We start from the raw sequence: 15269 nt of genomic DNA, 5'->3' as shown, positions 1-15269 counted from the left end.
TATGATAAATTATATGTTGGTCAGTACTGGTCTTTTATGCTGAAGAGAGCTCAAAGTGAAGCTGTCAGTTTAGCTGTTAAGCTACAGTCCTATCCCCACTTATGGCCACAAGCTGTGAGTAGTAACTGAAACAAATGGCTGAAATGGGCTTGCTCTAAAGGATTTCTTAGAAATGTGTTGAAGAGCTTCATCACTCAGGAGGGGATCAGAGTAGCACTGCTACCCCTCTGCATTGAAAGGAGCCAGTTCAGGCATCTGACCAGGCTGCGTCCTGAGCGCCTCTTAGGTCAAATGTTTTTGGCCTGTCATAGCAGGAAAAGGCCTCCAAAACAAACCCAGAATGCACTGGAGAGATTTTCTTTTTTTTTTTTTTTTTTGGCTTGAAAATGCCCTGATGCCACATGTTCCCCCCCAGAAGACATGGAGAGGGAGAGAACTGGGCTCCTGGTTAGACTGCTACCCCCCGACTCAGACAAGCATCATATCTATCTAGTAGACAGTCGAGCAGCTAGCAGAATACCTGGGTAGTGCATTCAAGTAAAGTCTCCGTGTTAGAAATGCGATTTTTTTTTTTTTTTTTTTTTTCTTGAAGTATGATTGGAGATGTGTAACTGTATATGACTCTCTCTACCAGATGTGGGTGGGAAAGTGATCCACCTGGTGGAGCGAGCGCCCCCTCCACCCTCACAGCCCGGCTCAGGGTCAGGAGGCTCTTCAGCTGAGAGTGGGCCATCTTCTTCCTCCCAGGGAACATCGCAAGTGCCTCCACACGATCGCAACGCTAACAGCTACGTAATGCTTGGCACATTCAACCTCCCTGTCAACATCATGGATCCCCAGCAAATACAGGTTGGTCTGCTTTATCTTCTCAAGTTATACTTATGGTCCAATGTCACATGCAAAGGTTCAGATATAACCAAAGGGTGATGAAAAGCAACTCAGAGAACTGATGTTATTATTCCATTACTGATTACTACTGATTATTATGACATGTAGCAGAGAGATCCTCTGCTTTGAATTTAACGTCTATATGCAATATTCCCTCTGTTGGTTTCTCTTAATAATGTTTTCATTTTGGTCATTCTATCCCTGAATCTCTTCATATAGATGTCAGTCCAGCAAATGGTGTCCAGCATGGGAGAGAATGCCAGGAATGCCAGAGTCACAACCAGCACTGGGGTGAGAGTTTGCATGTTCTCCCTGTGTGGTACACCGCCTTCCTCCTGCACCCCCAAATCATGGATGTTCAATTAATAGTTGATTGACAATTAGTCAGAAATATAAAAGTACAGTCCTAATCCAAAAATTTTTGGTAACTATGTAAAAATGTAAATAAAAGCAGAATTAAATAATTTGCAATTTCATTACATATCAGAATGTTAAACTGAGAAAATGTTTACTCGTTTTAAATTTAGCAACAACATCTCTCAGAGAAAGCTTAGAAAACATGGCCTTGAAATCTAGGACTATGTTACTGCTGTGGAGGATTCCCTCTTCTTTTAACAAGAGTCCATAAACATCTGGGAATGAGGAGACTAGCTGCTGCAACCATGCCGGCTCATGTCATATTTTTTTAATGGTTTTCTAATGGTTTTATTTGCTGAAAGGCCTGAACTGCAGACAGACCAGTTCAGCACCTGGAACTTCCTGCTATTAAACCTTGTTGTTGTAATACATGCAGCATGCAGTTTAGAATCATCTTGCTGAAACAGGCTTTCCCTGAACAAAATGTCATCTGGCTGGAGGCAAATGTGTCTAACACCTGTATATACTTTTCAGCATCATGATGCCACAGGCACTGATGCAGCCCTGTGATGCTGTTCTCTAATCAGTTAAACTAATTAGTTGCAAAATGTTCCTCCAGCTGTCTCTTTTTAGTACCATTTACTTTTCCAGCCTTTTTTGTCCCCACTCAACTTTTTTTTTTTTCATTATTTTAACAACACATTGCTGCTGCTAAATTAGTGAATATTTTCCATGAAATTGTGTCTCAGTTTGAATATTTGATGTGTTTTCTATGTTCTGTTATGGATAAAGTATGGGCTTAAGAAATGTATTGCATTCTGTTTTTGTTTACATTTCACACAGTGTCTCAACTTGCTGGAATTGGGTTTGTAGATGTAGTGCTTAAAGCGTATAAAGTAAAACCACGTATGGTTAAATAAGGCTTTTAGTCTAAAGCATTGTAACTGTAACATTGTTTTAACTTCATCCTAATGATGCCATAATAGTACACAGCTACACACGACACTGAATTGTTTTGTTTATTGTTACCTTTCCTTCTTTGTTACAGAGCAATGGGTCTGTGAATGTGCACATTGATATGGACCAGCCAGTGCAGAGTGAGCCAAGGCTGAGGCTGGTCTTAGCTGAGAACCTGCTGAGGGACATCAATGATGTCATCCAACGAATGGAGGTGAGTACTTATCCCCCCAAATACCTCAGTAGAGAAACTCTGCCTTTCTCAGTAACAGTTCTGTTGCTTTCTTGTGTCGGTTTTCAGGGTCGACCAACTGACTCGTCCTCTCAAACAGAGACAACCGATGCTGCTGCTGCCGCTGCTCCCCCTCCTCCATCATCTTCCTCCACCACCTCTACTCCTTCTCCCTCTGCTCAGCCCATGGACACCTCCCCACCTCCAACAACTCCCCCACCTCCACCCTCCTCTTCAGCTCAATCTGAGGGACCAACACCGCAACCTGGACCCAAGTGAGACAAAATCTAGCTTGCTAACTCAGAGTTCTACAAAGGTCAAACTGTGCATTTATTTCTCTGTATGTCTCTGTCATGATGTGTAATTCTAATTAGTCTGCCTTTCTTTCCTCTTTCAGTCATCCCAGCCCGGCTGAACTGGCAGAGATGCTGTCTGAGCTGCGGAGGGTTGAGGAGAGACTGCAACCATTCATCCAGAGAGCTCACACCATCCTCGAGACAGCCACCACGGCAGAATATAACAACAATACAGTAGGATTCAAACAAAAAACAATTTACTGGAAATCTTTACTATACATTGTTAATCAGTGCTTTGTATAACAGATGCTTTGATACTTATAAATCCTTGTTTAGACGAATAACCAGGGATGCATTGGTTGACCAAGCGGGTGTCCTTAATGTTAGACACTGGGGAAATGGATCATTGCAGCTATCACTGATGTTAACCGGTTTACAATTAAATGAAAAACTGTAACAAAAACAACAAAGTGAAAACAGAATTGAAAATACTGCATCACCAATATTTGATCTAGCTTTTTGAGTCAGGATCAGACTGATAGCTGATCCAAATATCAAATCAGTGCATCCCTATGATGAAAAATGTAAATTGTAAAATGTTTTTGGGTGTTTGTCAATATATCCGGGTATCCCATTTAAGTACAGTGTATGTATGGGAAACACTGCTGATACTAAGACTTCATATATATGATAGATGATTAGTAGTAACATTGACTAAAGTGAAACCTGCAAGTTACTTTAAACAGTCAAAAACCCATAACTCACTCTGCTGACTTCATACTCAAATGTGATGTCCTTTAAAGCTCCAAAATCGTCCCTCTCTTCCTCTGACAAGTGCGTCAGAGTTATGCTAATAAATTGCAATTAGACAAACAACAAATTAAAAAAAGAAAATGATTAGAAACTCTGGAGAAAATAAAATAATTATATTGACACATCATCATAGAAATAATACGAATAAGACTAAAATAAAATTAATAAAGAAATGTTGGATAAAGTACACTAAGAAGATGAGACATGACAGAATAACATGTAAAGTATTCAATAAGCTCTAATTGGTTAGTAAAGTAATGCTCTGGTAGGTAGAATGTAAAGATTTCAAAACCCAAACAATAAAATAAGTAGAAGCAGGTAATTAAAAATAAAGTAAATGTGATCTCTATACAGTGTCCTTATATTTGAGATGAGGTAAGATTTCAACAAGATTGGTTTCTTTCCTGCTACAGGAGAGAGAGGAGGACCAGCGAACACTCGCCCTGACGTGGGAGTGTCTGCGTCTCCTTGGTAACACACTAGTAGCTCTCAGCGACCTGCGATTGAACCTAATGAGTCCCGTCCCCCGTCACCTGCATGTAGTCCGGCCATTTTCTCATTACACCAACCCGGTCTCCCTTCCTGGAGCTATGCACCACCACATCCCAGTGCAAGTAAGTGAATGGAAGCAACTTTAGTCACTAAAGTGAAAATCTCTTAGGAAACCAGACTGACTGCTTACGTCTTCACCAACAGATGAACCTGGGTGCCACAGTGACTGTTGCGGCTAACAGCACTGAGGGACAAGCCACGCCCACTCAGCCGACCAGCCAGGCGGAACAGGCAGGTCAGGGACAGACCTCCCCCACACAGACTTCCCCGTCCAATCAGCAGGCTGGACAGGGACAGGCTGGCCACCGGGTCATCAGGATCAGCCACCAGGCAGTCCCGGTGGTCATGATGCAGATGAACACGGACGGTGTGTTGTCCCCTACCCGCCACTGATTGAATGCGCCATTCAAGCTGTGTGTGTCTGTCACTGCACTGGAGTTAAAGTTCCACATCTGCACTGCTGGCTCAAGCAGAGACCTGCAGAATGGGACTTTTAACTCGGGATTTACAAGCAAGATGGTCTTTCCAGTGTCTGTTACACAATGGCTCTGATAATGCAAATGTTACATTCATGAAGAGTCTGACCAGCTTTAACTGAGAGTGTTCTTGTTTGTGTGCAGGCCCAGGTGCAAACACGGCAACAGCTGGACAGCAAATGACTGGACAGCCAGGTATAGCATGTTTAAAAAATACTGCGTACGGCATTCCAGTGTCTTGATGTAAAACAGGTGTCAAACTCTGTTTCACTCAAGTCACACCAAGGGCTGGACATATATAGTTTACTGGCATGTTTCATTCATGTAAATTCTTCAACCATTCCACAAAAAACACCTATTAGTGTTACCGTATTTTCACGACCATAAGGCGCACTGTGCTAAAAGGCGCAGTCTCAGTTATGTGTGCCCTTACTATATTTAACACACACATAAGGCGCACTGGACCATAGGGCGCATACAAGTACCGTATGCGTATTTAAAAATAAAGCAGGAGCAAACCTGAGTTCGGTACCTTACTCACATTTCTATTGCCGGTAATCGTCATCATCAACAACACACAAGCATACAAGTGTGCGTATTTAAAAATAAAGCAGGAGCAAAACAAAGTTTGGTACTCACATTTTTATCATCAATCAAACCCATCGAAGTCCTCATCCTCTGTGTCTGAATTGAACAGCTGCGCTAAATCTCCATCAAACATGCCAGGTTCACTGTCTTCACTGTCAGAGTCACTTTCCGTGCCGTGCGGCTCCTCGGAAACGATGCCGGCTTTTGCGAAAGCTCGAACAACAGTGCCAGCAGACATGTTAGCCCAAGCATCTACAATCCATTGGCAAATTGTGGCGTAACTCGCCCGGCGCTGCCTTCCACTCTTAGTGAAACTGCGTGGAAAAAAACCACCTGGTCTCCTTACATACACCTCCCTCAGCCAGTCTTTCATCATTTCCTCATCCATCCAGCCCTTTTCATTTGCCTTAATGATGATTTCTGCTGGAAACTTCTCTTTAGGCAAAGTCTTTCGCTTAAAAATCACCATAGGCGGCAGTTTCTGTCCATTAGCATGGCAGCCAAGCACAACAGTAAAAGAAGACTTTTCATACCCCGTTGTGCGTATCGCTACCGTGCTGGTCCCCTGCTTCTCCACAGTGTGACTCACCGGGATGTCAAAAGTGAGCGGGACCTCGTCCATGTTTGTGATGTGGCTGGGTTGGATGTTTTTGTCGCCGATGTGTTTGCTGCAGTAGGAGCGGAGGATGGCCAGCTTTTCCTTATAATCCGCTGGAAGTTGCTGCGCTACCGTAGTCCTGGTCCGGATGGAAAAATGGCACCGTTTCATAAAACGAAAGCACCAAGACGGACCTCCTTGGAAATGTTCAATGTTCATCTCTTCAGCTAGTGAAACCGCTTTTAGCCGAATGGTGACCGTCGAAACGCTTCTCCCGCTCGCGCTTTGCTCGATGATCCACCGCTCGAGTCTTTCCTCCAACTCGGGCCACCTCGCCTTATGTCCGCGGAAACTCAGCTGCGTTTTCTTGACCTGCCGGAGCTTGTTTTCCAGCTTCCTCCATTTGCGAACCATCAATTCGTTAATCTTAAATTCTCTCGCCGCTGCTCGATTTCCATGTTCCTCCGCGTAGCTGATGGCCTTCAGTTTAAACTGTGCTTCGTAAGCGTGTCTCTTTGCCATTTTCAGGGTTGTTAAAACAACGATGTCCTGTTCTTTTATACAGGTATGTGCGATTGTCCCGGTATATACGATCAACGCCCACACTTCACCCTTTAACGTTCTCATGGTGTTCTCTACTACGTCCTCCTTACAACACATACGGCGCACCACGCTATAGGGCGCGCCGCACTTTTTAAAGAAAATCTAAGACTTTTAAGTGCGCCTTATGGTCGTGAAAATACGGTAATAAAATTTTATTATATTTCATCTAACTAAACTTATCCTGCTCTAAAAGCAAAGTCATAGCTCATGAATTTTGTTGGATATATTTAAATCTTATGTGCCCCGTGTTTTAGTTTTTTACATGGCTGAACATCACTTCTCATTGGTTTAGGAAAATAAACAAAATCTGTGATCATGAAATTAATCCGTAAATTTTTGTGCCAGAAAACTGTCGCTGGAAAGATATAGACTCGCTGGTCTCCTACCTTGAGTGTTAAGTTAACTAGCTGGCTGAGACAGCAGAGACTTTAAACTGTTTAGGTTTATGTTCGCTACAGAGCTGTTTGGGTCAAAGTACTTTTAAAACCTAAAGTGAAAAAGTACCAAGAGCTGGGGTTGCCCACATGATGTAGAAAAGCTTTCTGTCCGCTTAATTTTTTTCCGTCATGCCGCAGTTCAAGTGGGATACTGAATATTGTTTTGAGAACGAAAGCCTTCGTTTGCTAACTGCTGAAAATCCTCTAAATACACTAAATTAAATCATGTGATGCTAATTCCCTGGCGTTTGTTTCACTCTTAGGTGCCCTCCCTCCTGATTTTATGAGGAATCTCATGCAACAAATCAGCCAATATGCTGCTGCCGTAGCAACCAGCGCCGCCACCGCAGCTGCCACCGGCCAACCAACCCCACCGCAGCCTACCCCTCCCAGCTCCACAGCCAGCTCCTCTGCCACGACCACATGCCCTAATACACCCAGCACCACTCCTACCGCTCCCCCGCCACCACCCAGTACTGGCCCCCAACCCCAGGCACGGGTTGTCTTCACCCGACCCCCGTTTGCACCCAACATGCCCCCTCCTGCCTTTGGTACCCGGGGAACCACCATAAATATGAGGACTGCCATGCCAGGCCAGCAGCCGGGACAGGTGGGGATAATGCAGTGTGATGATTTCCATGAGATATTTAAGCATTATCAATGAATAATAATATGTTCCTCACAGGCTTTCAACCCCGCTGCTCTCAACCAGATGATTAGTGGACTGGTTGGACAGCTGTTGCTCCCTGGACAAATGGGTGAGATGATCTACTCAGTAAAGGAGACATATTAAACGTTTCTTTTCCTTTGTACTCCTGGATCTGTACGATGCTATCTGGGGTGTTTTTGTCAGGGTCAGGATCAAAGATATTTTGAGCAGATATTTCAGTGCATGCAACACTTTTAAAAGGCTTCAGAGTCTCAGTCATGTAGATGCTGTGTTCTTAATAAACAGACAACATCATTACTGCATTGTTGAAATTGGCAGACTACAATTAAAGACAGATTCTCTATTGTTTTACTGTTAAAAGTGCACAATATTACTTCAGATATTTTTTTAAACTGTTTGGAAAAAATAATTAACTATAATGACCTTTATTTAAATCTTCTTTTTATGAGGGGCAGCCAATCAAACCAAAGTTGGCTTAAAGAGAAGATGACATTCAAGGGGAGGAGTTAAAACAGCTTTTTCCACACAGGATGGATTGAAGGGTTCTTTCTCTTAGATAAGATAAATAAGCATTATTTTGAACCGTAAATCATGCAAAGCTACTTTAGTAAAGTTCATTAGTAAAAATATGCAGGCATATGTTTCTGTTAACATAGTCTTCAACAGTATTTTAGTTGTTTGTTTTGATTTTTTTGTTTGTTTGTTTTTTGCAGCTGGTCAAACGGTCACATCCTCTTCTTCCTCTACATCCACACCCACCTCTTCTTCCTTTTCCTCCTCTTCTCACACCTCTTCATCTTCCTCTTCCTTTTCCTTCTCCACCTCGGGTCCAACACCACCTCCTGCTACAAACACTACTGCTGCCACCCCGAACCAAAACGAGACCAACAACAGTGAGCCCCAGCCTCAGCAGATGCCTTCAGACCTTGGCCAGCTTCTAGGTTCTCTCCTGGGGGTAGCTGGCGGCACTGGAAGCGGTGCGGCGGGGAACCCTTCAATAACTGTCACCACGTCTGGAGTCCCAGCCTTCATCCAGGGAATGGCTGAATTCATGCAGCAGGTAAATGTTCCTGTCTTTGACAAGTGTGCACACAATGCACTCCACATGCAAATTACCTTTGGATTTGATCTGCACTCTGTTGTGCAAGAAATGAATACAAAGATGGAGGGATTGCCTTGTTGAAATATGTCCAAATTTAGATGATTGGAAACTGAATATATTCAAGCAAAAGAGCACTCAGAGAGCACAACTCTATCACCTCGATCTCTATTGGCTGTCAAGAGATTCCCGTCAAACATAAGGAGGAAAAAGGTTTTGGGGAACACACATAATTTTAAATGAGTTCTTATTCATCACAATATCTTCCAAGGGAAGGGCTGGTAGCAAGTGAGTCATGTGCAGTTCTTTCCATTTTCACAAGAATCAGCTGCATTTAAACTGTCACTAAACCCCAACATATTGTTTCCGCTTTATTTCTAGGCCTCCCAGCCCATCTTTTCACCACCCCCTCCTCCCCCTGGTACCACTCCAGCACCCGGGGCAAGGCCCAACCCAACACCTAATCCTGGCGCAGCAGCAGCAGCTGAAGCCCTCGACCCGGAGCTGTTCACGGGCATCGTTCGCGGTGTCCTCAGTACCATGATGGGTTCTCTGGGCCAAGGTCAGAACGACACGGAGAGTATCGCCCAGTTCATGCAGAGGCTGTCGCAGTCAACCAACATTTTCATCAGTCCCGAGGAACCAACGGGTAAGTAATAACCTGTATTTACTTATAATATCAGATACAGTCTCATTTATATATGTTGTCTCCCTCTTGATTGTGTACATTTATTTTATTTTTTTTGTATCGTGGGTCCAGGGTTCTTTGGGGAGCTGCTGATGTTGGTGTGTCAGACTTTCACCATGTCCGACCTGGTGATGTTGCTTCATGGTCAGCACCAGCCTCTCAGCCGCATCCAGCCACAACTGGCCCAGTTCTTCAACCAGAACTACCTCAACGGCAGAGAGCCCACCGATCAGAACATTGCTGTCAGTACCACTCACCACAATCTGTATTATTCTTAGAATGTTGTTGGCAATTTTAGAGGTACTTCACAAGTAGACGCAGCTATTTTACTTCATAACATATCCCTCATTTTTGTTGGTTGTTTTATGTTTTTGTGAACGTGATCAATAATTGATGTTTTCTTTCCTTCTGCGTGTTGTCTTCTTTTTCTTTCACAGGCTGCTGCTGACAGTCTTGTCAATGAACTGGAGGAATATATCACTGAAAGCTTTGTAAGTCCTGCACTTACTCTCTTCTCATGACAACAGGATTTGATCAAGCACATAATTTAATTCCATAGATTGACTTTGCACATATCTGCATCTCATGCAGCCTGCAGATATTTGTATTAAAGAAAAGTTTTAAAAATTGTCATGTATGCTGTCAGTTTGAAATCCTTAAAAAACGATAAGAATATGAATTTGACCTTACACAAATTTGGAACCGGACACCAAAATCATTTCACCTGTTTTATTTATTTATTTTTTTAAACTGTCGAGGGAAAACATCGCATGCGTAACATCCATCAGAGCTCAGGCTGTGCTCGACTTTGACTAATATTAATGGGCTATTTTGTCTGATAGGCAAAGCAGATGTGAAGTATATAAAACTACTTTAATTTGCAGTAGATGAAGGTAGACAGTGTTTGGAATTGCTGATAGTAGCAACAAGTATTGAACTGGTATTCAGACTCATCAGTACTGAAGCACCTAGATGAAACAACTTGCTATCATAGCTAGCCTAGCTGCTATCGCGGATAAAGATTACGATTTATACCATTTGCATGTTTATGTTCTGTCTAGTCAGTCATGGCTGGCATGGCATGTAGTCTGGAGTGTTCAAACGAATTTTGCCACACTCAATGATAGGAAGATGGGATGTGATAACACTGTAGGTAAAACGTTAGTTGCTTGTAAACAGGGTAAGCAGCAGCAGACCTTGAGTCCGTTGCACAGCATTAGAGTAATAGCCAGTTATGTTAAAGTGCCATCTGCTTTTGATTGAAATACTTCTGAAGAGATCTTCTCCTTTGAAACCCAACAGAGAGAGTCTTCAGTCAGCGTGTTGGAGGGCGTTGATATCACCCAGACCAACATGACTTTCTTCAGACAGCAGCTGACTCGCATCGCCACACACATTCTGCGCTGCAATGGTAAACTCAACTTTAGCTCATTGTTTCCTCATTTTGTGTCGAACAGCAGCTTAAAGAGTTTATTTGTGGGAAATGTTATACTTGTAACTGCAATACATTCACTTTTTTTTATTATTCAATTTAAATTGTGTTTTCCAGATGAAACATTTGGGCCCCAGCTGTTACAGATGTGTAACCAGGCGTTGTTCGAGTGTCTTGCTCTCAACCTTCACTGCCTGAGAGGAGACCAGAGGGCTCTAACTGCTGTTATCAACCACCGAATTGTATGTACACAATTTCCACTCAGCAAGAAAAAATACTTATCACAAATGAAAGTAGTACATTTTGGTCAAAGAAGGTCAAATTTGGTGTTTTGTACAAATTCAATTTTATTTACACACATTTACAGGAGAAGTCACACAGAGGCGCTACTGAGTGCTTCTGACAGGAGACAGTTCCATTGTACTCTTATCTATATTTTTCTATCACTGCATCATCAATTAGCATCAACTAGTGTAAATTCTGAGCTATTACAGGTAAAACATACAGTTTACACATTATTTGAAACAGTTCAAGTTTAATATGGAGATCCACTGTTTAACAGTAGATATGAAAGTCAGAATTTAAACACACTTCAGAAGTACCGTACTGCACTTATTTACTCAAATTTTTTATTTAAAGTAATTTATGCAGAGAAAGTGTCATGTGCACTGTTATAAACTTAGAAGTAAAGAATGAAGAATTCAGCTGCTCTGTCATTTGATGTTAATAGAAATAGTCAGAGATATAAACTAAGAAAAGTGGTGTACTTTAACAATTTAAAGAGAGGATGTAACCTAAAAAGTCACAAAATACAGGAGAAAATGTGTGTGTGAGATAAAAAACTTTGTTTTGTTCCAGCGGAGGATGTCAAGTGACATCAGCCCCAGTCTGGTTAACTGGATGACCAGCATGATGACGATGAGACTGCAGGTGATTCTGGAGCACATCCCTATCACACAGGAGCAGATCCAGAGCTACATAGTCCACACACAGGTAACGCAGCAGACACAAACACACACACACACATGCATGTTAAATTTCTAATTCTCAGAATAAAATTGGACGTGATGGAAATTCAAGGAAAGCAAATCCCCATGCCTCACCTGCATGATGCAGCCGCTCAAGCTTCAGGCTGTTTTTGTAGTGTGTGTTTAGAGTTGTGTAACTGTAAATCATTTTTTGTGACTCACAGAAAACAAAATCCTGCAGTTACAGATAAATCTTTGCACGTTGCGACATATGTGTGCAGATCTGTACAAATTTCATGTAAGAAGACAGCCTGACTGAGCTATTACCAAACACGATATGAAAGATGGACACAGACACTGTGGTCATTGTGTAGAAGCCTCAAGCAGAGCATTTGCTGCTGTGTGTGTGACAAGCGAGGAGTGTATCTGATACATAAACCACACACCTGCACAGTAGCAGCTCATCACCCAATCCTGGAATACAGCAGCTTTATCCTCGTCTTTAACTTTAATTTGGACTTTGGACAAAGTGATCATCATGTTGTATTCAGTAAAAGTTGAGAATGGAACCATGAAGTCATCAGAGGTCATAGACTTCACTGGAAGCTCTCCCCCTGCTGGCCATGAGAAACAGTGCAGGCTTACTAAGATAATTAATGGCCTTGAACATCAAAAACATAACCATCTAAGTACAACATGAAACAAAACTGTGCAGCTAAATAGTTAAAATAACTTAAAATATTTTTAAGAAACTCTTCTGATATTAATAAAATCTTTCCAAGTGACATGAAGCAGATACTGACAAAGCAGGTCAGTCAAAAACTCTTTTCAAGCCTTTGCCAATAATTCATCTGCAATAAGACTCAGAATCTGGTTTTACTGTCCTTGTGTGTTTCCTGCAGTGCAGAGCACATGTGCAACATGCAGAGAGAGCAGTCCCTCTTATCTGATGGCTGCTCCATATCACATTTCTCTGAACTGCACGTCTGAAATGGCTAATAAATATTAATGATATTCTTTCACAGAGAGATCAGTCTTCTGCAGCTGGTGGCCAAGAGCCTGAACAGGCACAAAGTGCAACGGTAAGAATGGTGTGCGAGAGTTCAGAGGACCTTAGTTTGCCAGTTCTGGTCCTGTGTTTTCCTTTTAGTTTCCTCATGGTTTTGTTCTCCACCTCCAAAGATCGGGGACAACCTGTCACCAGCTGCAGCCACCACAGCAGAGGAGGCCATGTCGGTGTCGCAGGAGACGAGGGTGTCATCACGGGACACGAGGGTGTTGCCTGGGGACCTGGGAGCCTCAGGAGGAGCCGTGCCATTAGGTGGCGACATGGCAGCGGCGGGAGCGGAGGGAGGGAGGGAGGAGTCTGCTGGAGAGTCGGATGGCTGGGCTGCTGCTGTTCCTCCTGTAAGAGCTCCCTCCCACCGCTTTTTACTGCTTTAACTGTCATCTTTTTCCTCCATTTGGAAAAAGTGTTTAACTCTTTGTGTGCCTGCTTTACATTTACCGTGTGCTGTTGCTGTACTGGCACTAGTTTTTTGCTTAGCTGTATTGCAACACAGTAACACAGCTGACCTAAACTATGACTCTGTCCTTTCAGCTACTTCTGCTTAATCCTTATATTCTCCGTTGTCTTTGTTTTAGGAATGGGTTCCCATCATCAGGTGTGATATAATGACTCAGAGGAAGATGAAGGCTCAGCCTCCATTGTCTGATGCATATTTGCATGGCATGCCAGCAAAACGCAGAAAGGTAATAAAATCAGGTGCAACTTTTTGTCATCACGTAAGAATTTGGCCTCTCTCCCTTTTCTTTATGCTGCATGTTTGTGTGTGTGATTTCAGACAGGACAGGGCAGTGCGGCCCTCCTCTCCCTCTCTGATGCAGTGAGTCAAGCAGCCAGGACGGCCGGAGTGAAGCCCATCACCTCTGCTGAACGGCTGCAGGAAGACCTGGAGACCCAGGAGGTGAAGGAAGCTTATTCAGAACAGGTAACCACATCTTACATAAACTGGCAAAAATCAAGCAGAGGCACATCGAACATTGTTCATGTTCATACTTAGCGCAGCTTTCATAGATCTGGCAAACTGGAAAACTGCTGGGAAATCATGAGGAGGGCTTTTAAGAGCAAGGACAGGAAGGATGAGTGAAAGCACACCAGGATGATACAAAGGAAACTCACAGTTTAAATAATCCTGTAACATAATGACACTAAGATTAAAAATGTCCATCTCAATGCTAAACTATGGAGAAATGCAGCAGTGATGACTTGAATTTGTTTGACACAGTGGCTGCATCTGATCACACAGTTACAATGTCATGTTGTGACCCAGTTAATTGGCTTTCTAACGTTTTACAAGCTCACAAAACACTGTCTCAGAGAGCACCCTCTATGTTGCTGTTATGCAATTTAAAAACGTAACTGATCACAGGCCTTCTGGTGAAGAGGAAAATTGTGCATGCCACTTTTAGCAATCAGACCCCTGAAAATATTTTTCAGACCTCCCGGCACCAGAGTAGCTGCTTTTTTTCCTTTCCTGGTAACCGGCAATAAAGACAATTGTCCTGCAGGGTCAGTTCCTGCAGTTAGCACACACCAGTAAATTGGAGAGCTACTTCCTTTAGTAGAAAACTACTAGAGTGGTTAAAGCCGCTACTGCCAGACAGGCCTAGAGATGTGCTGGGAACCACACAGCACTAGGGAAAGATGTGTATTCTTCAATTAGTTGGTGAATGGTTGCTGGCACTCATTAGATGAAACTGGTTGCAAAGAGGTATACAGTCTGCAGTCACCTGTAGTTTGCTTGAAAGATGCCAATTCGTCTCCAAACACTCAGTAACTGCTAGTTAAATAGGAGTGACACTGTGACACGAACTGTAAACAGAGACTGTTTGCATTCAAAGTAAAAGTCTTACCTTTCATCACTCATCCAAGTCAGACTGTAGCTGAAGAAGTCACTTGGATGAGTGACAAAACATCACCTTAAACTCCACTATGACTGTAGCCTTTAGGGAAGCTGCTCACAGTCACACGACTGCCCGTTCACCTTCTTGACTGATGATGGAAGTCAATTGTTTTTCAGGTTAAAACAGACATCAAGAAACGAGTGAGGGAAGACCCGGATTTCAGCTCTCAGCAGTTCCCCAACGCACACAGAGCTTTCTCACCAGACTCATAATCACAAACACTGAAGCCGATTCCTCCTCCACCTGCTTTCCTTTGGGACTTTGATTTGACTACTAGTCAGCACAGCTTCACTCCCCGAACAGCCTGTCCACTTTTTCAACAGCTCTCTGACTAATGGCCTAGCGCTGATGTGGCTACTTCCCTAGTGCCTATTTATTGCTCTGTTTTAGTCCAACCTTTGCTGACAGAATGTTCTTCACTGAAAAAGGTGTTTCACCAGATTTAAGTTAGACTAAATCTAGTCACTCTAGTCTTGTTTGCTTTCTTTTTCCCCCTCGTGTCGCTTTGTTCATGCGGAGCCTGAATCCTCATTATTTAGCGGACTCTGGCTTTCCTGTCAGTACTCTTGAGCACAGGAGAAGACTTTCATGTGATGCTGTTTGGTACATGAATGTACAGTATGCTTAATAAAAATCTTGATAATTACA

General features: G+C 42.9%; 1 protein-coding gene across 3 annotated transcripts in view; it reads left to right on the top strand.

Annotated features, from left to right (window-relative positions):
- The window catches only part of bag6 (BCL2 associated athanogene 6), a 24867-nt gene extending 9598 nt beyond the window's left edge, over positions 1-15269 (top strand). For all 3 annotated transcript variants that reach the window (XM_026183799.2, XM_026183800.2, XM_026183798.2), the window contains exons 4-25: positions 635-849; positions 1108-1179; positions 2294-2416; positions 2504-2709; positions 2832-2964; positions 3957-4157; positions 4240-4462; positions 4716-4766; positions 7061-7407; positions 7483-7555; positions 8181-8527; positions 8948-9215; positions 9327-9496; positions 9692-9745; positions 10557-10665; positions 10804-10928; positions 11545-11679; positions 12680-12736; positions 12837-13061; positions 13299-13406; positions 13499-13645; positions 14738-15269. In XM_026183799.2, coding sequence (XP_026039584.1) covers positions 635-849; positions 1108-1179; positions 2294-2416; positions 2504-2709; positions 2832-2964; positions 3957-4157; positions 4240-4462; positions 4716-4766; positions 7061-7407; positions 7483-7555; positions 8181-8527; positions 8948-9215; positions 9327-9496; positions 9692-9745; positions 10557-10665; positions 10804-10928; positions 11545-11679; positions 12680-12736; positions 12837-13061; positions 13299-13406; positions 13499-13645; positions 14738-14833 — 3485 coding nt within the window. In that variant the 3' untranslated portion in view covers positions 14834-15269. The remainder of the gene's footprint in view (positions 1-634; positions 850-1107; positions 1180-2293; positions 2417-2503; positions 2710-2831; positions 2965-3956; positions 4158-4239; positions 4463-4715; positions 4767-7060; positions 7408-7482; positions 7556-8180; positions 8528-8947; positions 9216-9326; positions 9497-9691; positions 9746-10556; positions 10666-10803; positions 10929-11544; positions 11680-12679; positions 12737-12836; positions 13062-13298; positions 13407-13498; positions 13646-14737) is intronic.

The sequence above is a fragment of the Astatotilapia calliptera genome, chromosome 11, assembly GCF_964374335.1.
Source record: "Astatotilapia calliptera chromosome 11, fAstCal68.1, whole genome shotgun sequence".
NCBI classification, from domain to species: domain Eukaryota; kingdom Metazoa; phylum Chordata; class Actinopteri; order Cichliformes; family Cichlidae; genus Astatotilapia; species Astatotilapia calliptera.
The sequence above is the reverse complement of the archived record's forward strand: the minus strand, read 5'-3'. Positions and strand labels throughout refer to the sequence as shown.